The sequence below is a fragment of the Macaca mulatta genome, chromosome 18 (assembly GCF_049350105.2).
Source record: "Macaca mulatta isolate MMU2019108-1 chromosome 18, T2T-MMU8v2.0, whole genome shotgun sequence".
Classification (NCBI taxonomy): domain Eukaryota; kingdom Metazoa; phylum Chordata; class Mammalia; order Primates; family Cercopithecidae; genus Macaca; species Macaca mulatta.
The window spans coordinates 57171741-57194674 of record NC_133423.1 but is presented as its reverse complement, the minus strand read 5'-3'; the positions used below and the strand labels follow the sequence as shown (position 1 = coordinate 57194674).

Sequence of the window (22934 nt, the reverse complement as noted above, 5' to 3'; positions counted from 1 at the left end):
CATTGCCATCAACAACACTCCAGCCTGGGCAACAGAGTGAGAGACTCCATCTCAAAGAGAAAAAGGAAAAGGAATAATAATTCTAAACATTTATGCAAATTGTGAGCTTCAAAATACATAAAATTAAAACTGATAGAATCACAAGGAGAATAGACAAAACCACAATTATTGACAGAGAATTCAATACTCATCTTTCAATAATTACTTTTAAAATTAGTAGAAAATCAGCAAAGCATATAGTAAACTTCAGTAATACCATTAATCAACTAACAATAATCAAATAGTCGACCCAACGGCAGCAGAATATATTAATATATCCTTCTCAAATGTGCATGGAACATTTATGAAGACAGACCATGTTTGGGGCCATTAACGAGTCTGAATAGATTTTAAAGAATTCAAGTCATACACAGTATGTTCTTTGACCACAATAAAATTGAATTAGAAAGAAATATCAGAAAAATCTCTAGAAACCCCCCAAATATTTAGAAACTGAAAAAATCCAAGTTCAAAGTATTCTGAACTGAATGAAGACAAAAACACAACACATCAGAATTTGTGAGATGCTGCTAAGGCTGTACTTAGGGGAAAATTTATAGCACCGAAGTTCTATAACACAAAATAAGAAATATCACAAATCAGAGACCTCAACTTCCACTTAAAGTAACCAGAAAAAAAGAAAAAGGCAAATTAAACCCAAAGCAAGGAGAAAAAAGGAAATAAAAGGGGCAGAGTGGAAATTAATAGACCAGAAAATGAAAGACAATTTTTAAATAAATGGAAAGCTGGTTCTCTGTAAAGATAAAAATGACAAACCTCTGGCCTATCTGACAAGGGCAAATGGGAGAAGATACAAATTACTAAGAGCAAGAATGAAAGAGGTAACATCACTGTAAATTCAACAGATACAAAAAGGACAAAGTAATATTATAAACAACTTTATGCCAACTTATACAAAATTGGCTGATTCTTTAAATGATACAAAATACTAAAGCTTACCCTAGAAGAAATATATAACCTGAATAGCACCATATCTATTAAAGAAACTGAATTTGTTAAAGTCTGGAGGGGGCTGAGGCAGCAGCTACCACTTAGCCACCCACTATTTTCTGAAATCTCTTCTTTCCCCACCGGACAGGTTAATCCAAGTCACACGTCTCATTGCTCTCAAACCAGAAATGAGATCCTAACTTCTCATTTCCTAAGATATTTATATGAACACAGCAATATCCTTTCCTACCCTGATTACCCCGCACCCTCCATTTCGGGTCCTTCTCACCCTGATCAATGAGAATTGTTCTAGGAAGCAAACCTTAAATAGACCTCGTACCCTTTCTAGATTGCAAAGTAGATAAAAATCCAACTTTCCGTTAATTCAGGGATTAATTACTGAGCATCACTTATTTCTTGCGCATTGGTTCTCAAAATGTGGTCCCAGGACCAACAGCTTCAGGATCACCTGAGAATCTGAGCTGCCACCGCCCCCTCCCCCACGACTAAATCAGCAAGTCCGGAGTTGTGGGGCAGAAGTCAGTATTTTAACAAGGCCTCCAGGTGATTCTGATGCGCGCCACTCTTCTGGGGGTGTAAAAAACCAGAGAGGACAGGAAGAAAGTTAGAATTAAAGCATACCTACGAGTCAGACAAGCTTCAGGGGGAGGGGCGGTTATTTAAAAAACGATAACTAATTAAGAACTTGTATGTAGTAAGAAAACCTACCCTGCCCCAGAGAGCTTTCCCGAAAGATAACGGATTCCGACATTCACCTCAAGAACCGGCAGACAGAGCAGCAAGGGATGTGTCGCTGGCCAAGCAGGTCCCTGGCTAAGGCACTGCTAGGGACAGCTCGCGGGTTTTCGGGGGTTAATTCTCGGCAACCCTCCCTCACCCGATGCCCAGTCGCCGCCCTGCGCCTGCGCAGTGACGCGCCATAGAGCTGAGCACTCCTCCCAGATTCCTAGAGCTGACAGAGCGATGGCGGGTTCGCCGGGTGTGAGGCTTCACAGCGGTCCGGTGACCAAGTCGAGGTACGGGTGATGTCGGCTCGTGGATAGCAGAGGAATTCCGGATGATCTTGCCTAACGAGCGGCCTTACAGAGCCGCCAGGAAACTGTGCGTGGTTTCTCGAGTCCTTGGAGAGTGAAGGCCCCCGGGGTCGCTCCTGGGCACGGAGAGCCGATTGGTTCACGGCCTAGTGTTGGGTTTGTCCCCCGTCAGCCCTTGCTGGCCTTGGGTTCAACCGAATGAACGCCAGAAACTCTGTGGGGCGGGTGGAGTCACCAAGCGTGGTGCATCCACACAAATCAGCCTACCGTACTGGGAAAGAGCCACCTGAATTTGTGAGTGTTGGAAAAAGCAAAAGGGGAAGAAAAATGATCAGTAGTGTCATTTTTGGATAGGAAGGGCAGCGAATAACATAGTGTTAACCACTAGAATTCATTGTAAAATTCCCCCCTCTGCGTTATCTTTACAGTTACACCTTTTTTGGGTAGCATTAACCCCTAATTTTGTTTGAACATCTCTAGACTTGGAATGGGAATGTGTGTCTTAAGTGGGTTAATCCCTGGTTCATCGATGATGAGGAGGAAGCCTAATACATTCTGAGAGAAAAGCAACTGGAAGTCAAATGAGATTTTTTGTTTTCTCCTTCTATCTTGAGGATTTTTCTGGTGGTCTAGTCTCAGAGATTACATCTGTAGTCAGCACAATGATTCCCTTCCAAGCCCAGTGGTGCCCAGTTGCCTCCAGGTCCCAGACCTTTATGTGGACAAGAAAAGCTTACAGAGGAAATGGTAATTCTCCACTTGCACCCTGAGGTGTCCAGTTGCAGCCCATGGAGATCCAGTTCAATTATGAATCTCAGGAACACCACCTTCTGTCAGGTGAGAGGCAGGGTATTATGTCTTTCTTAGTGGCTTTGGCGGGGTGGGGAGGATGAGGGGGTGTCACCCTATGCTAGTGTCTTCAAATGATCCTCCTTAACTCTGTTAGGCACTATTACCTCTTTAGTGTACCAAGCATAGTCACGTGACTTTATTTCAAAATCAGGCAATCAAATTCTCATGCAGCTCTCTCCACTTTTTAAAGACCCCAAAGTCATTCATTTTTCCCTGTATAATGACCTCATTGCTAATCTGTCAGTTTTGATCATTTCTCTTATCTACTGTAGGGGCATAGTTAAAAGTTCTGGAGTCTGACAAACTGGATTCAAACAGTAGTTTTGTCACTTAGCTAGCTCCAGTAAGTTACTCATATATTTTACGATTCTGTTTCCTCACTTTTCAAGTGTATAGTAATTCATACCTTGAAGTTATTTTGAGATTTATATCTATGTATTACTCCAGAATAAAGAACCCCAAAATTTAGTGACCTGAAACATCAGACTTTTTAAATCACATTACTTCTTATGGTTCTGTAGGTCATCAACTTGAGCTGGGTTCACCTGGTCAATTTTTTTTTCTCTTGATCTTTTCTGGGGTCATTTATGCAGGCATCTCAGGGCTGACTCTTCTGGGGCCAGAGTCTAAGATGGTTTCAATCACATTGTCTCAATGTCAGACTGTTGGTGCTGGCTATGGCTTGAGTCCACATATCTTCAGCAGGTGACCCTGGACTTTTTTGCAGGACAGCTTGTTTCCAGTCAAAGAGAAGGCAAGCTCTCCAATACCTAGCACTTTTCATACCTATGTTTGTGTTTCATCTGTTAATGTCTCATTGATGAAAGCAGGTCATATGACCAGTTCTGAAGTCATTGTAGAAGGAAACTACACAGGGATATAGGTACTGGGAGATAGGATTCACTGGGGTACATTAATACTGTAACAGGCCAGGTGCAGTGGCTCACACCTGTAATCCCAACACTTTGGGAGGCCAAGGCAGGAGGAATGCTTGAAGCCAGGAGTTCAGGACCAGCCTGAGCAACAAAGTGAGACCCCATTTCTACAAAAATTTAAAAAATTAGCCAGGCATAGTGGTGTATGTGTGCCTGTAGTCCCAGCTATTTGGGAGGCTGAGGTGGGAGGATTGCTCGAGCCCAGGAGTTCAGAGGCAGCAGTGACGTATGATTGCACCACTGCACTCCAGCCTGGGCGACAGACTAAAATCCCGTCTCCAAAGAAACACCAAAAAAAAAAAAAAACTAAACAAGATCCTTAATGTAAAACTCTGAGCACAGACTTTGCTTACAGTAATTCTTTATAATTGGTAGCCACTATTATTTTAAGTAAGATAATTTTGATCTCAACTTTTTTCAGGTGTCCTGTAGGGTCTCATTTCCGCATCACATTACTTCTTTTTGGTTTGTCCTCTTATTGCGCTGTTTTTCCTATGAGTCACCTTCCATTGTCCCTTTTTTCACTCTAGATCTGCTTCTTTTCAGTCTTGGAGCGTCTTTATTTTATTTTACTTAGTTTTTCTCTCCTATATCTAGAGCTTGTCCTTCCTTAATAATCTATTCCAAGACATCTAGCTCTTATCTTTCCTGAGAATCACTGGAGAATTGGACCTCTTCCTTGCAGTTTTACATAAATTGATATACTTAGTCCTTGTGTTTATGTCTCTTAGAATATGTATAAAATAACATTTTATTATAGAGAAATACAGTTATACTAAAGTCAATTTGTAAAGAATAGGAGAACACAAAACAAAATTTAAATAACCTTCAGCTCCACCCTCTAGAGATAGTCACTGCTAACATTAATATATCCTGAAAATCATTCATTTAATTCTGTTTACTAATAAGATCATACCTTATTAATTACTAGCCATATAATATCAGTTATTAAGGGTTTCCTCTGTGCCAATAACTGTTCTAAGTGCTGGCGATATAGCAGTGAGCTGAACACACAAAGCCTTTGCTGTCAAAGTGCTTACATGCTAGTGGAGGAAAGGAGAAAATAAATGAAGGCTCATTATATTATTAGATAATGATAATGGTTATGGAGAAATTAAACCAGGATATATCAGTCAGGATTCTAGCAGGAAGCAGATGGCTCATTCCAGTGCAGTAATTCGGAGTTTCATGAAGAGGATGGGGATGATTACAGAAGTCAGCAAGGGGATGATTACAGAAGTCAGCAAGGGATGGAGAACAGCCATAGATCAGACAACACTGGGGAGCAGTTACTACCTGTAGGTCTTCAGGGACCAGGGGAGAGATTGATTACCAGACCCTGGAAAGTACAGCTGTAGGATTTAGCCATCTGATAGGAGCTCTGGCCTTTGCTAAAAGGCTCAGCTACTGGCCCAGCAAGGAGAGAGCCAGGATGTAGAGTGACCAGTTCATCCCAGTTTGCCTGGAATTTAGCACTGAAAGCCGCAATAGCCCCTTCAGTTTTAGGCAAACCAGTACAGTCAGTCACTCTACTGTTTTCCCACTTGTGCCCAAACCTACTTGCATACCAGAGGGCATGGAACCCCAGGTGGTACAATCTGTCAACATCAATCTCCTGGTACAGAGCAGGGTAGGGCACAGAGCAGGGTGGAGAGTAGATCTGGAGAGGTAAAAGGAGAATATTCATTATAATCCACCACTTTTATCCTGCAATATCTACCCCAACATAGCGGAATAACAAAGTCCCTTAAGCTGCCATTTAATTTCAAGTTGACATAATTAAATCATATTCCCACTGGAAACCTGGAATTTAACTCCCACTAGTGCCCTTCATATAAAATGGTGAGGGAAAGGGGGAAAAGGCATAATTAACATAAAGCATGATGGCTACTGTTTTTGCTATTCACAAAGCCTAAATTGATAATCCTAATTATCTTCTTCCATTACTCATTTTATATCTCCCTTACTCTCTGTCAGCACCTCGGTGGCATAAATTTCTTTACCTAGTTAAGTAACATAAAGCTGCTTTCCTGGATGATCTGAGTCCTCAGTAATCCTGCTTCTTTCAGGCTGCTTCAGTGTACCATTGACTAGGCCTACTAGACATGAGAGGACTAAGACGCATCCCATTGAATCCTCTTGAGTTCCAGACATACTCTTTCTATAAATGCCCTTCCTGTGTTGCAGCAACCAGTTCCCCTTTGGTAATTGAGATCAGTCATCCTGGACAGTAAAGTGATCCCTTCTATGTTGGTTCAGCAGCATGAGGATCCCAGAATGACCAGGAGACAGTTTCATCTTTGAAATTAACAAAATCATGACTTTGTTCCATGGTGGAAACATTTCTCCTTTGAGCATGAGCATGAGAACTTCAAACTCACCATGCCCACAATTCGGGGGATAGAAAGCAAAAATAATACAAGCAAATTATTAGGTCTCTAATAAGAGGAACCATTCTCACTCTTCCTCCACCCTTGGTTCCTGTACCTGTGTATGTATTCTGGCCATGGTGAAAAAAACAATATTTATTGTCCTTTGATTTAAGGCGTATATTGCATCTATATGACAGCACCCCAGACTTACAGGGTGTTGTGTTGTTGACATAACTCAGCCTTTAGCAGATACTTCCACATACTTTTTGATTAATGGGCATATGGCAAGACCTATGAATTACGTGTATGTGAACTCACTGCTATACTTTTTTTCCTGAAAAATGAGTTACTTGGAGGCAACAGTATCGAATACTGTGGTAATAAACATAACCTTAAGTCAATGCAAATTTATATCTGGACTATGTATTTAATACTTTGTAAACAAATCACTGCCCTCTTTTTGATAGAAGTGGTTCAGTGTAGTGAATCTGCCCCATTTCTAGGGAATGGTACCTTTTTAGGGGCTTGGTTTTGGTCTTGGCTGTTAGCTGCTTGGGCACATAGAAGTTGTGATAGGCGTATCAGCCTTAATGAGGGGAGGTCCATGTTGTTGAGCCCATATATAGTTCTCATTCCCACTGCCATGACTACTTTATACATGAGCCTGTTGGATAAGCATTGGAAGAGAGACTGGTTGACAGTCATAAAGTAGATCATCATATCTGTCTGACGGAAAGGCTTCTCCACAGTAGATGCCCTTTGGTGAGGATTCACATGCGACACAAATATATTCACATTCATTGCCCATTCTGGGAATTCCATCCTCACTCATACTTTTCCCCTAGAATCTTTGCTTCCAGTCCTCCAATCTTGTTCTTTCTAGGTACCTCCATAATCAAATAACCCATTAGTCACTACCCATTAATCAATATAAACATATCTTAGGCTATGTTACCTTTCGTGAAAACTGGACAACTAGATACATACGTGAAATTCTGCCCACTGGGAGGATTTGCCTGCACCAGCGTGTTTGAGGCCACTTGTGAGTAGAGGTGTAAGTGAAAGCTGTTTACTTTTGGCTGGTGCCACTCCCCACCATCTGTAAACCAGTTCTATAATTTTTCCTCAGCTGTTAACTGGTAATAAGGAATTCCCATGGGACCATAAACACAAATTGAGGGGGAGAGGTAGTGAAGCAATAAGACCAGGTACTGTGGAATTCTAGTCACTTGCATATGGAATTTACTTTTCTTCTAGACTTCCTTTTGCAATGGAACGTTACTTTGTGTGTGATTTGGTGGAATAACAACCAGTACACAATGAGCAGTCTGTAACGTGTAGTCACTTGGTGCTCTGTGTTCAAAAGTGAAATCTCTATTAGTACCCAATAGTAAGCCAGGATCTGCTTTTCATATAGAAAATTGTTGCTGAGGCCGGGCGCGGTGGCTCAAGCCTGTAATCCCAGCACTTTGGGAGGCCGAGATGGGCGGATCACGAGGTCAGGAGATGGAGACCATCCTGGCTAACACAGTGAAACCCCGTCTCTACTGAAAAAAAAATACAAAAAACTAGCCGGGTGAGGTGGTGGGCACCTGTAGTCCCAGCTACTCGGGAGGCTGAGGCAGGAGAATGGCGTAAACCCGGGAGGCGGAGCTTGCAGTGAGCTGAGATCCGGCCACTGCACTCCAGCCTGGGCGACAGAGCGAGACTCCATCTCAACAAAAAAAAAAAAAAAAAAAGAAAATTGTTGCTGACAGAAGATGTGGCCCTACTCCAGGGTATTCTCTATGGTGAGAGGCTCTATGCAGCATCCATGACTGCCACCAGCACTTCCAATACCATTAGTTATCCTGGTAATAAGAGTCTCACTCAAAATTAGCAACCTTACAAGTTAATTAAATTGGTCATTTCAGCTCATTGAGCTGTGGTATCTGTTACCTCAAAAATGCAGAGGCGCTCCAAGTCTTGCACCTCCCTGCAGTGGTAACATTTGGGTAGAGCTATAAATGAAGTGAGAAAACAATCCATATGACTATCTGAGAGTGTTCCAGGAATAGGGAGTAGCAAATGCCAGTGGCTCCTAAATGTATCGGGAACAGAGGGAGCCTGGGGTAGACAGGTATTAGGGGTGGTAGTGGAATGAAATGAGGGCAGAGAGAAAAAAAGGGACCAGATCATGTGGAACCATATAAACCATAGTAAAGACTTGGAATTTTATTCCCAATGTAATAGGAAGCCATTGGGGTTCTTTATACAGGATAATGAGAAAGGTAAGTTAGGGAGAAGAAATCAAATGTTTCAAGAAGAGAGTAATCAATTATTCAAATCAATCCAGAATAAGATTGAGAAGTGACCATTGGATTTGTCAAGATAGAGCCTATTAGGGACTTTGATAAATCCAGTTTTGATGGAGTTTCAGAGACAAAAGCCTAATGACAATGGACTAAAAAGGAAATAGACCAAATGTTGGTTACAGCATAGAACAATGTGAACTCCTCATACATAATCCTGATGGAAGTCTAAATTGGTCCAACTACTTTGGAAATACCTAGTTGAGACCCAAACGAGTCAACATTATATAAACTTGTTATATAACTTATAGCTTATATAACCTAGAGAAACATTTGCATATGTGTACCAAGATAGATATACAAGCATATTCATAACAGCATTGTTTATAATAGCAAAATGTTATTGTTTATTGAAGGAGAATAGGTAAATAAATTGTATGTTATGCTTTAGTAGCAAACATGAATGGACTACAGCTACACACATCAACATGGGTGGATCTTCCAGGCATAATGTTGAGCAAACAAAGCAAGCCACAGAATACAAGTATAATTCTATAAATATATAAAGTTCAAAAACATCCTATATTAGTCTGCTAGTGCTGCCATAACAAAATGCCATCTACTGGGTGGCTTAAACAACAGAAATTTATTTTCTCACAGTCCTGGAGGCTGAAAGTCCAAAATCAAAGGACCAGCAAAGTTGGTTTCTCCTGAGGCCTCTCTCCGTGGCTTGCACATCACTTTTCTCTGCACATGGAGATTGGCTTTTTTCTGCATGTATGCCTCCTGGTGCCTCTTCACTCTTCGTCTTCTCCTGAGAACACCAGTCTTATTGGATTAGAGCCCTCCCTGTGACCTCATTTAACCTTAATTACCTTCCTAAGGACCCTCTCTCCAATTATAATCGCATTGGGAGTTAGGGGTTCAACGTATGAATTGGGGATGGTGGCAGGGAGGGAGGGGGCAGTACACAAGCACAAGTCAGTCTATAACACATGCACAACCAAACAACACTTTCTTAAAAATACAAATATTTGGTAAAGCTTTGAAGAAAGCCAGAGAAGGATAAACACAAAATTTAGCACAGTGATTACAAGAGTAGGTGGCGGAAAGAGATTGGAGGAGGAAGACAGGAACAGGGAAGCATGCAGAGGGGAATTCTAGTGTACTGGAAACTTTCTGATAACTTTTTAAAGTTGAATGGAAGGTTCAATTTTGTTTGTTGTATTATTCATTTTTTAATTGTACGTATATGCATAAAGATGTATCCATATTTTTGTATATAAAATAATAAAAAAGAAATGAGAAAGTTTTTCAAGGAGAATTGCTATAAAGGGAAACAAATGAAGCAATAGAAGGATGAAATATAAGGTCAGGGTTTTTTGTGTTGTTGCTGTCTAATATATTTTTACTGACTTTTATTAAATCTACTTTAGTCAGGCATAATTTATGGACAATAAAACATACCTCTTTTAATTGTGCATTTAGATGAGAATAGAGTCTCCCTCTGTCACCCCAGCTGGTGTGCAGTGGTGCAGTCACAGCTCACTGCAGCCTGAGCCTCCCAGGCTCAGCTTAATTGATCTCCCACCTCAGCCTCCCAAATAGCAGGGATTACAGGTGCACATCACCATGCCAAACTAATTTATTTTGTAGAGACAAGATGTTGCTGTGTTGCCAGGGCTAGTCTCAAACTCCTGGGCTCAAGCAGTCCTCCTACCTCAGCCTTCCTCAGTGCTGGGATTACAGGTGTGAGCCACCATACCCAGCTTGCTTTCGATGAGTTTTGACATATGTATCCACTACCCTCACAAGCAAAACATAGAATCTTTGTATCAACACCCTTCTCCCAAATTTCCTTCCAGTCCATCCCCATCCCTAGAAACCATTAATATGCTCTCTGTCACTATATATTTGCTTTGGCTTCTCTAACATTTCATGTAAATGGAATCATACTTGCCTGCCTTCTTTAGTTCAGCATAATGTTTTTGAGATTCAGCCATATCGTTGCTTTATCAGTAATTCTTTTTTATTGCTAAGTAATATTCCATTGTATGGCTATACTACAATTTGTTCATTGATTCACTTGATGGTGAACATTTGGATTGTTTTCATTTCTGGCTGTTAATAAAGCTGCTCTAAATATTTTTGTACAAGTCCTGTGTGGACATTTGTTTTCATTTCTCTTGGATAAATATTAATATCTAGAAGTAGAATTGCTGGGCTGTATGGTAAGAAAATGTTTAACCTTATGAAAAGCTGCTAGAATTTTCTAAAGTAGGTATACTATTTTGTATTTCCATCAGCAGTGTTTGAGAGTACCAGTTGGTCCACAGACTAGTCAGTATTTAGTCGTTAACTATGTTAGTTGTATTGTCCGTAATGGGTATTTACCAGTACCCTTCAGTTCCTTGAGGCTGAATTTGTGTTTCCCTGATGACTAGTGATACTGAGCATTTTGTCGTGTGCTGACTATTCATATTACTTATTTTGTGAACTGTGTATTCTAATCTTTTGTTCACATTGTATTATTTTTGAGGTGTAAAAGTTATTTGTATATTGTAGATACATAGTCATCAAATGTATGCTTTGTGAATATTTTCTCGCAATCTGTAGCTTGACTTTTTTTCTCAGTAATGTCTTTTGAAGAACAGAAGTTTATAGTTTTGATAAAGTATAACTTACATTTTTTATTTTATGATTAATGCTTTTGGTGTCATATCTAATATCCTTGCCTGCCCCCAAATCATGAAGATGGTCCTCTGTGCTTTCTTTCAGAAGTCATATACTTTTAGCTTTAATGCTTGGATTTATATTACATTTCCAGTTAATTTTTGTGTATAGTGTGAGGAAAAAGTTAGGGTTCATTTTTGTCATTATGATATCTACTTCTGACTGTTTTGTTTTGTTTGTGTGTTCATTTGTTTTGGAGACAGGGTCTTGCTCTGTTGCCCAGGCTGGAGTGCCATGGTACAATCACAGCTCACTGCAGCCTCAACCTCCCAGGCTCAAGCGATTCTCCCACTTCAGCTTCCCAAGTAGCTGGGACTACAGGTGTGTGCCACCACACCTGGCTAACTTTTATATTTTTTAAAAAGTTAGGGTTTATAAAGACACAATTTCACCATGTTGCCCAGGCTGGTCTTGAACTCTTGTACTTAAGCGATCTACTCAGCCTCCCAAAGTGCTGGGATTACAGGCATGGCCCACCATGCTTGGCTTAGTTTCAACACTTTTTGTTGAAAAGAGTTTGTCTTTTCAATACTGAATTACCTTGCCGCCTTTGTTGAAGATCAGTGGTACATAACGTTTTTGGATCTATTTCTGAAATCTGTTCTGTTCCATTAATAGGTATGCCTGCCCTTATGCCAGTGCCACCCTACCTTGGTTACCATAGCTTTAGAGTAAAGGTTGAAATTTGGTAGTGTAACTACTCCAGTTTTGTTCTTCTTTCTCAAAATTGTTTAGCCTCTTCTGTGCCTTTCTACATAGAGTTTAAAATTAATTTGTGTTCCCCAGTGGGCAAGTGGATGCATACCTGCCCCCAAAGTCCAAAGGAGCTGAGAGGCCACATAAAGAGGCTAACAAATCCAGTTTCCTAAAAAGAATCACTTACTAGAGATGAGGAGAAGTCATGTCTGAGGTGGCCTCAAGATTGTAGATCCCCACCCTCATCCTCCAGAAAGCACTCTTTATGTAACAAGCTTTTATTTTTATTTTTATTTTTTTGGTAAACATGTGCAGCTCATCATGTCTCAGACCCCCTTAAAAACTCTGACCTCTTGGGAAGTTAGATAAGCATCTTTATGAGGGGTTATCCCTGCTGCAGGCAACATTTCTTTATGAGGGGTTATCTATGCTACAGGAATACCTTGGTATACAGGAGTCAAACATAGGTCATTATGGTGGTTTCATCTCAAGATGACATTACTACTATCGTCAACAGGCTGTTTTCCTCGAGTTTGTCAGTTCATCCAAAAAAAGACCTGCTGGGATTTTGATTGGCGTTGCTTTGAATCTGTAGATCAGTTTGGGGAGAATTACCATCTTAACAATATTAAATCTTCTTATTTGTAAGTAATTGTGTATTTCTGTTCTTTTTTAGTTTCTCTGAGCAGTTTTGTTTTCATTATGCAAATGTTGCACATATTTTGTTAAATTTCTAAGTATTTCATTCTGGTGTACAATTAAAAAAACATTTTAGACTGTGATTGTTAATTGCTTGTATATATAAATACAGTTGGGTTTTGTATTCTGTTTCAGTAAACTGATTTAAAAGTTGCAATAGCTTTTTTGAGATAGGGATTTTTCGGTGTATGTGGTTGTGTAGTCTCTGAAGACAGTATGACTGTTCTTCCCTATTTGTATGTGTCAGTTATTTTTCATGTCTTATTTCATTGGCTAGGAATGTTGAGTAGAAGTGGTACAATATTGAAGAGAAGTGATAAGAGTAGGCATCTTTGCCTTACCCCATTGTTCCTAGGAGAAAGGCATTCAGTATTTAACCATTAACTATGTTAGTTGTAGGTTTTTCTTTGCTTTTTAATGGAGTAGTCAATTTGCATAGAATATAATTTATATGCTTAGATTTAAATGTACCAACGTACTTTGTTTTCTTTGTTTTTTATTCCATCTATTTCTTTTTTTTCCTTTTTGTCCAATTTTAGATTATCAAGTTTTTGCACTTTTTCTTCTGTTAGCTTATTATTTATACAGTCTTCTATTATTTTAACAGTTACCTCATCCTAGGCTTTCTCACATGTGATTCTGTGAAAAAATTAAGCCCCAATGCTATCAGGCTCTCTTATACATCTACTATGGTATTAAATGTGTACCATCATTGGAGAATTAAGAAAATAGTCACTCAATTCATTTTCTATTTCGTTGTCTTTTGGAACTCTGGTTGAAAAAGGCTGCCTTAGAAATTAGAACATGTACACTGGATTTATTACAGTTTAATTTACTACTTCTAAGACAATGCTGAGACCCTATAATACTGTAGTTTTTCCTACCCCGCCTTGTGCTATTTTTGCCATATATTTTAATTCTATGTATTTTATAAACTCCTCAAAACATTCATATTGCTTTAATCAGTAAGTACACATTTAGATTTACCCAGACACTTTACTTTTCCAGTGCCCTTCATTCCTGCATTACCTTGCTTGCATCTGGGATATTTTTTCTTCTTGAAGAATTCCCTTTAGTATTTATTTTAGTGCAGGTATATTTTTAAAAACCTTTCTTGGTTTTTGTTTAACTGAAAATAATTTTATTTTAACTTTTCTTTCAGGCATTTTATCTTATTATTCAAGTCTAGGTTGGCACTTCTTTTCCTTAAGCCCTTGGCAGATGACATTCCATTATCTTCTGGTTTTCATCTGTTAAAGTTATGGTTGAGAGAGAATTCTCTGTGGACTCTTGTGTGTCTGCACATCTTTTAAGCAAAGGAATTGCCTGCATTTGTTCTGGACTGTTTTTTAAGAATGTTGTGGCCGGGCGCAGTGGCCCACACCTGTAATCCCAGCACTTTGGGAGGCCAGTGCGGGCGGATCACGAAGTCAGGAGATTAAGACCATCCTGGCTAACAGGGTGAAATGCCGTCTCTACTAAAAATACAAAAACAAAATTAGCCGGGTGTGGTGGTGGGCGCCTGTAGTCCCAGCTACTCAGGAGGCTGAGGCGGGAGAATTACTTGAACCCAGGAGGCAGAGGTTACAGTGAGCTGAGATTGCACCACTGCACTCCAGCCTGGGCGACAGAGCAAGACTCTGTCTCAAAAAAAAAGAAAAGAAAAGAATGTTGTATAGCAAGCAACCTTTGAATATAGTAATAGTGTCTCCCTCTAAAGCAGAGGACAGGTGTCCTTATGTCCCTGCCTCAGGGTTCCTGTCCTGCAATACAACTTACTTACATGTGTCACCTTATGAGAATTAGGGTTCAGGAAGACAAATACTGCTATTCTGTCTAATGCTGTTGCTGTGAGTAATAAACTGTCCTTTGTTTCTTATCTAGGATTCTCATGTCTTCTGCCAGGGGCTGTGAAACTGCGGTAGATTGACTCATTAGCTTGCAAATAGGGTCAAATCCCAGATTTTTCAGTTTTTGATAGTGTTGGTAATAATGATGGGATGCTGACAGAGACATGACTTTCTGGAAGAGGAAATATAAAGGCCTCACGGGCTCTTTAACAGATTTTGAGGGAAGTCCGTGAGAATTGGTAGTGAACATGTTGACCAAATTGTATGGTCAACAGAGCAATAAATGTTTCTTCATTTTATTGCCTGTTAATGAGTAGGAATTCAGGAGGTGGTTGCAAGCCAAATCCAGTAAGCATGTTCAAAGACAGCTATCTAAACAGTGCCCTGATTGTTGCTAACTTTCCTCCAGGGGAACTTCAATTTAGTGGTCAGCCTCAGGTGTGTGCCATTGTAACAAATAGCAGTTAAGATTCCTATTGGGTGGACAAAAGTTTCCACCCACTTTCAGACAGTTACAGAGACTTAGCAGTGGTCAGCCTCAGGTGTGTGCCATTGTAACAAATAGCAGTTAAGATTCCTATTGGGTGGACAAAAGTTTCCACCCACTTTCAGACAGTTACAGAGACTTAGCAGTGGTCAGCCTCAGGTGTGTGCCATTGTAACAAATAGCAGTTAAGATTCCTATTGGGTGGACAAAAGTTTCCACCCACTTTCAGACAGTTACAGAGACATGTAGCTACACTGAGCATAAAAGGAGGAAAATTGATGAACACTATGGACAGAAACCAGGTGAATTGTTAGAACTTTGGTTTGCTTGGGTTGGTTGCTTAAAGATTAAGGAAGAATGGAAATAGCTGAGCCGTCTTACTATTTAGCCCCTCCTGTAGTCTGTCATGCCAACCTCAGATCCCTTTGGAGATGACAGTAAAAGTCATTTCAGAGTCCTTTTGCAGTGGATCTAAGATGTGATAGAGGAACTTTGGCACCCTAGGAGAGAGGGGGCTTTCCCTCAGACAGACAAAACTCCTGCGAGATACCATGGACAAGATACTAACTCGTATCCAGGCTCTTACATCTCCACACTGGAATTACAGTGCTGATGAAAATGACCAACTTGGTATGAAGAATTAGATAAATTCTCAAGAGTCATTTAGAAAACTCCGTTAACCCTTATGTTGAAGCCAAGCAAGAATTTAAGAGGTGTTATCTTGACAGTAGGGTAGCAAATGCTACCTTTAAAAGAGTCACCACTGTCCAAGTCAACCTTGAGTCAATCAAGAGTCATAAACCCTGCAGCTTCAACCAGAAACAGTATGGCTGTGACTTTTTAATCAAGAGGCCCTAAAGCAGAAACAAATGGTGTCAGTAATGGTACCTTGCCACCTACTACAGACTTTGGTTAACCAATAACATTAGATAAGTTCATTTGGTTGACCTGCAAGCAACCATCTATCCCGGCCCGCAGGATAGTCCGAGTAGGCCCTGGAGGAGGGGGTGGGAATTTGGGGAACAAGAGACACGAGAAATGGAGACAAGACAGTGCTCTGATCAAGTCTCGTTTAATGGTGGTAATGCACTGCCTTATATACAGTTGGAAGGGAAGGGGTTGGGCTAAGGCGGAAATGATCTCATTGCTGAGGGCGTGGCCAGGTTAGTTTCGGTTTCTCCGGTCGGACGTCATGTTGCGCTTGCGCTTGCGCTATTAAGTAACAATTTTCCCGGGCGCGGGAAAAGTGAGTGAAGAAGAAGCAGGAAGAGCGCCATCTTTAATGAGGTATTAGTACAGGGGAAAAAAGGCAAAGATAGGGAGAAGGTGTGGGGTGGAAATGAATATAGCTCAGGCGTTTAATCCTCAATTATTATTCGCTATGGCCGGGGCGTGCAGCTCCGGACAGGTCCCCCTTTTTATATTTTTATGATAAGAAAACCCCTCGGGAACTGCGCCTGTCTTAGGTTGGGTCAACTCACCCCCACCTTCTAGACCCGTCATGGGATAAGGCAGCAGCAAGGGTGGCCCTCCTGTCTTAGGCTCCGATGGAGATAGTGTCCTCTTACCCGTCATTGACTGTCCAGTTCAGCACACAGGGGAGGTGGTCTTATTAAGGTAAATAAGACTCACCATTTTCAGTCATCTCAAGGCGATGATAATGGACCTGTATAGGTTTGGCCTGGAAGGCCTCAATTTGTTGTCTGACAAATGCCATAAGCTTATTAAGGATTATAGGCCCGAGAGTGAGGAAGAGTAGAAGAGTGAGTAAAGGACCAAGAAATGGCAGGAGATAGGGGAGAAGTCCATCGAGTCCAGTCCATAGTGGATTGGCGGCCAAGCCTTTTCTGCGCTTTTCTAGTTCTTCTTGCAAAGTTTTTATCTTATCTCTGACGATTCCGGATTTGTTGGCGTAAAAACAGCACTTTTCCTGTAAAGCCAAACATATCCCTCCCTGTTCTGCTGTTAACAAATCTAGGCCTCTTCTATTTTGGAGAACTACTTCAGCTAACGAGTCTACTTGGTCTTGTAAATCTTGTATAGTACTGGATAAGGTCTGTACATCTGAGATTAATTGATTGGATAATTTAGTATATTGGGTTAGTGAGACTCCTAGGCCTGTGGCTCCTGTAGTAAAAGCAGTGGTGATTCCTAGTCCAGCCAACAAGGGAATAAATTGTATGGCTCGTTTCGGTCTATAAATAAAATGTTCAATAGCGGGGATGGGGATAGGTTCATCTCCAGGGATGATATCAATGTCGGGGAGAAGAGTGGCCAGAACACAAAGCCCTGTCCAATTTGTAGGTAGATACGTATATGCCATGTTGTTTCCACAAACGAAAACCGAGCCATTTATAGCACACAAAGGGTTGGTGGCATTGATTATGGAAGTACAGTTGCCAAACACAACATAGCCTAAATCAATTTCTTTAGTGTTATTATATGATGGTGAAAAGAGGCAAGAGGAATTAGAAAACGTCATCGGTTGAACTAAGAGGCGGGGGGTAATAGGACAGGAATTATTTACTAAGGATTCATTTGAGTAATTGACATAGGGCAATGAAAGGTTAGGTATGGCTAGAGGAATAGGGGGGCCCATTTTAAGACAAAGCCAACAATCGTGGGCCAGGCTTGTATTGGACATTTGAAGTAAATTGTAAGTAGCATTGAGGATATCAAAGGTTTGGGCATCGAGCTTAAAATTACCTCTAAGCTCAGGCAGGGCTAAAGGGTGATATTGAAGTTCAGGATAAGAAGCTTTATGAATTTCTTCTAATTTTTTCTGGACGGTTTTAATTCTTGTAATATCTTTTTTTTTTTTTTTTTTTTTTTTTTTTTGAGACGGAGTCTCGCTCTGTCGCCCAGGCTGGAGTGCAGTGGCCTGATCTCAGCTCACTGCAAGCTCCGCCTCCCGGGTTCATGCCATTCTCCTGCCTCAGCCTCCCGAGTAGCTGGGACCACAGGCGCCCGCCAGCTCGCCCGGCTAGTTTTTTGTATTTTTTTAGTAGAGACGGGGTTTCACCATGTTAGCCAGGATGGTCTCGATCTCCTGACCTCGTGATCCGCCCGTCTCGGCCTCCCAAAGTGCTGGGATTACAGGCTTGAGCCACCGCGCCCGGCCAATTCTTGTAATATCTAATGGGCCTCCTCCATCAGAAATGTGAATGGGGGCGGTAGTGCTCCAACAAACAGGCTTTCCTTTTTGGCCGTTACAAGGAGATTGTACAAGTTTATTAGTGGATCCTAATACTTGTACGTCATTAATGCCTCCAGTTTGTGTTTTTAGTAACGTGGCCGTATAATATGTTCTATTGCCTGATTTGCATTGTTGATAGGAGGTATAACAGGAACTATGTACAGAAGATTGGAAAGAGCTACAAGGGCATTCTAGGAGCGGCCCGTTAGGTGAGGTATCTCTTGGGGTAGACTTACATTTCCATAACTGGTTTGGCATTAGGTAAGCTGTCTTGCCCGTGCAGGTCACCTGGGTGATTCTATCTGACGGAGGTTCAGATATTTGTCCCCCTCTGCAGTCACAAGGCTGGCCGTATTGTTTTCGTAATAATTCTTTTGCCTTACGAGGGTCACCAAAACCTGCATAGACTGTCACTATGTTGTATAGAGCGATTATTCTCCAAAGGAATTCCATGTTAGGCTTCATTTTCTGAAAAACAAGAAGGAAAGAACTTCTCAGGGAGATTTATCTTCCCTGGACTGACAATGGTTATGATTTATTTGTCTTACCAATCTTTCAGGCAGCCATCTGGCTGCATCATTTTTTTGTGAGAAGATGCATACTGAGCCTCTTCCCCAAATTAAAACTGGATCGGGGCCATGCCATGAACTATCAGGTGGATCTTTCCATTTTACCATTGCAAACTGTTTTTGAGATTCAGGATGCCAGAAACAGTCGGCAGCCGATTTTCCATGACTGTCCAAATTTAAAAAATTAAGGATAAACAGGGCATGATTGAGTATGTTTCTGGGGGTACCCTTCACGGGGTACCAGCTCCCCCCTTTTAATTTTGTGATAATAGTTTTTAATGACAGATGAGCTCTTTCTACTATACCTTGTCCTTGGGGATTATAGGGAATGCCTGTGGTATGTTTAATTTGTAGGGTATTACAAAATTGTAAGAAGGTTTTGGATATATAACCGGGGCCATTATCTGTTTTGATTTGTTTGGGTATTCCTAAAATAGAAAAGCAGTGTAATAAATGAGCTATGACATGTTTGGCGGCCTCTCCTGTTTGGAGAGTTGCACTGATGAATCCACTATAGGTGTCTATGCATACATGGATATATTTTAGTTGACCGAATTCTGAGTGGTGAGTAACGTCCATTTGCCAAATTTCGTTGGGGATGAGTCCTCGGGGGTTAACTCCTAGATGGGGAACAGGTAAATATGTTATGCAGTTGGCGCATTGTTTAACTATTTGTCGAGCTTGTTCTCTGGTAAGTTTAAACATAAGTCTTAAGGTTTGGGCGTTTAAATGATGTAAGGCATGTGCTTTTTGCGCTTGTTGCAAATTGTCTGTAGTGACTGTGGCTCTGGTTTTTGTTGCCGTGTCAGCTGTTGCGTTACCTTGTGTTAGAGGTCCCGGTAATCCTGAATGTGCTCTAATATGCCCAAGAAAAAAGGGAGTAGTCCTTTTTCGGATAAGTTGTTGACATTGTAAAAATAGGTTAGCTGTGTCTGAAATATGTTTAATTTGAGACACGGTCTCTAAGAGGGGTATTGAATGAGCCAGGTAGGCGCTGTCTGTATAAATGTTAAGTGGCTGACAAGGAAAAGCTGATAGTGCTGCAATTATAGCTTGCAATTCGACCAGCTGAGCTGATGTATAAGTGGTCTGGAATTTAACGACTACATTATTGTAAGTGTAAGCGGCAAGTCCTGTGGAAGATCCATCAGTGAAAATTAGTAATGCGTCATTGAGAGGTTCTTTACTGGTAATATGGGGAAATACAAATGCATGAAGTTTACAAAATTGAATAAGTTTGTTAGGTGGGTAATGGTTGTCAATCGCGCCAGTATGAGAAGCGCAAGCAATTGGCCAGGCTTCCGTATTTTGTAACAGCCAATGGATGCGTGATTGAGTGTAGGGCTGTATAATGGTAGAGGGTTCTATTCCAAAGTATTTTCTACTGTTTTCTCTTCCCAAGATAATTAGATCAGCTATGGCATCATAATAAGGCAACAAAACCTTTTTAGGGGAGGAGGGCAGGTGTACCCACATAATGGGATTGTTCTGCCAAAATAGGCCAGTAGGGGTTATTGTTGTGTTAAAAATAAGGAATATTAATGGCTGAGAATAATCAATACCGGTGACAAATTGTGTTGCAATGGCATGTTCTACCTGTTGGAGTGTTATTAATGCTTCTTTAGTAATGGACCTGGGGGATTTTGGATTAGAGTCTCCTTTTAATATATTGAAAAGAGGTTTTAACTCTCCTGTGGTGAGCTTTAAGTACGGTCGAAGCCAATTTATGTCTCCCAGTAATTTTTGGAAATCATTTAAAGTTTTTAAATGATCACGACGTATAACGGCCTTTTGATTAATGATTTTGGGTCCATTAATCTGGAAACCAAGATAAGTGTATGGATCTTGTAATTGTACTTTTTCTGGGGCTATTTGTAGTCCGGCTGCTGTTAACTCTTGTTTGAGTTGGGCGAAGCACTGTAAGACTTGTTCGCCAATTTCTCCTGCTATTAAAATATCATCCATATAATGTATAATATACATTTGTGCCCATGTTTTTCTGACTGGCTCTATAGCGGCAGCTACATATTTTTGACACAAGGTAGGACTATTGGCCATACCCTGAGGTAAGACTTTCCATTGATAGCGCTTCATTGGTTGTTTAAAATTTGTAGATGGAAGACTAAAGGCAAATCTTTTCTGGTCAGCAGGGTGAAGGGGAATTGTAAAAAAGCAATCTTTAAGGTCAATAATGACTTTAAAATATTTTTGAGGAATCGCAACCAGTGAAGGCAATCCTGGTTGTAAGGCACCCATAAGGATCATAGTGATATTTACTGCTCTTAAATCTTGTAAGAGTCTCCATTTACCAGACTTCTTTTTAATAACAAAAATAGGTGTATTCCAAGGGGAATTACTTTCCTCAATATGTCCTGCTGCTAGTTGTTCCTGCACTAACTGTTGGGCAGCACTTAGTTTATCATTGAGTAAAGGCCACTGATCAACCCAAACGGGCTCATCTGACTTCCAAGTAATGGGGTCAGCGCACCTTTGGGGTGCAGGTATGTCAGTGGCCTGAGCTAAAAATTTCCAAACCCCTTTTTATCAAGCTGTCCTGAAACCAGTATAGGCTATGGGATACCGTTCTCTCCTTTTCCAAGACCTTTACCAGGGGTGTATCCTTGAGTTAACATTTGTGCAGTAACTATATCATTTGGACTACACATTATAATTTTCATTTGAGAGAGTAGATCTCGCCCCCAAAGGTTAACAGGTAGGTAAGGGATGACAAATGGCTTAATGAGGCCTGAATTGTTTTCTTTATCTGTCCATGTTAGGTATTTAGAACTTTGTTTAGGATTACTGCTTTGTCCAATTCCTCTCAAGTGAGTTAAAGTTTCTGTAGTAGGCCAATGAGAGGGCCAATCTTCCTGTTTAATGATAGTTACATCAGCCCCTGTGTCTATTAGTCCAGTGAATGCCTTCCCGTCTAACCATAAGGTTAGAGAGGGTTTTTGATTTGTAATTGGTTGCACCCAATATATATCTGATGATCCGAAACCTTTTATATTTCTATTAGAGTATTGGATATTATTATCTGTTTTAACCAAAGGTAGCAGGAGTAACTGAGCTATTCTAACTCCTTGAGGGACAGTAATAATACTATCAATAGCTCTGGCCATAATTTTAATTTCTCCTTCATAATCATTATCGATAACTCCAGGGAGGACTTGTAAGCCTCTCATGGTGACACTACTTCTTCCTAAAAGTAGCCCAAAAGTGTTAGGTGGTAAGGGTCCATATATTCCGGTATTTAAGGTTTGTGGTCCCATTTCAGGTGTTAGTATTGTGTGGGAGGTGGAACTGAGGTCCAATCCTGCACTTCCTGGGGTTGCTCTACTAAGTTTTGAAATGGATTGCTGTTGCTGGCTGGAGCAAAGCTGACTGCCCCATATGCTTGTTTCGGGGCCTGAGGCTGGCCCCTCATCCCGTTTCCCTGCCTGGGGGGTAAAGGATTTCCTTGACTATCAGTTTTAGATTTACATTCGTTTGCCCAGTGCCTTCCTCTTTTACACCTTGGGCAAAGGCCTGGGATTTTTGCTTCTGGACTCTTATTTTGGTTTTCACAGCAATCTTTTGCAAAGTGTCCCCTTTTACCGCATCTAAAACATCCCCCTTTATTTTTACCTTTGTTAATGAGGAAATCTCTGTTTGGCCGCTAAAAGCGGTGGCCATTGCTAGGCCTTGTTGATATGAGGGCCCAATATCTGAACAAAGGCGAATGTATCCTCTTAAATCTGTTTTCTTTCGATAAGGTCTGATTGCCGCTTGGCAGGCGGGGTTAGCATTTTCATAAGCTAACTGTTTAACATAATCTACACCCGTTTCTGCATTTCCAAAGATTCTACCTGCCGTGGTCATAAGTCTATGCACAAAGTCTGAAAATGGCTCATCGGGTCCTTGTTTAACCGCTGTGAGCGAGGCCCCTGGATCTCCTTTAACGGGAAGTTTTCTCCAGGCTTTTGTAGCAGCAGCCTGGATTTGTGAGAACAGTCCAGGGTCATATTGCATTTGGGCCTGAGTGTCTGCATAATTACCTGAACCTGTTAACATATCAAAATCCCAACCGTTTCCTGCCTGTTGATTTCTTTTAGCTGTATCTCTACAATTTTCAAAGAACTCTGACTTCCAAATTAAGTGGTCTCCCCCAGAAAGAACTGCCCTGACTAAGGTATTCCAGTCTGTAGGAGTGAGCCAATTCTCAGCTAC

General features: G+C 40.9%; 2 protein-coding genes across 5 annotated transcripts in view; one reads left to right on the top strand and one right to left on the bottom strand.

Moving 5' to 3' along the window:
- The window catches only part of ZSCAN30 (zinc finger and SCAN domain containing 30), a 35875-nt gene extending 34017 nt beyond the window's left edge, over positions 1 to 1858 (bottom strand). For 2 of the 4 annotated variants that reach the window (XM_001104028.5, XM_077974933.1), the window contains exon 1: positions 1720 to 1858. The gene's annotated coding sequence lies outside the window, so the exon portion shown is untranslated. The remainder of the gene's footprint in view (positions 1 to 1719) is intronic. The other 2 variants (XM_002800906.4, XM_077974934.1) reach the window with 1 other exon arrangement.
- A 93-nt stretch (positions 1859 to 1951) lies between these two features.
- Positions 1952 to 22934, top strand: part of LOC100426567 (uncharacterized) — a 28523-nt gene continuing 7540 nt past the window's right edge. The window contains exons 1-2 of the mRNA XM_015121837.3: positions 1952 to 2027; positions 2660 to 2882. Of these exons, the coding sequence (XP_014977323.2) occupies positions 2834 to 2882 (49 nt within the window). The 5' untranslated portion in view covers positions 1952 to 2027; positions 2660 to 2833. The remainder of the gene's footprint in view (positions 2028 to 2659; positions 2883 to 22934) is intronic.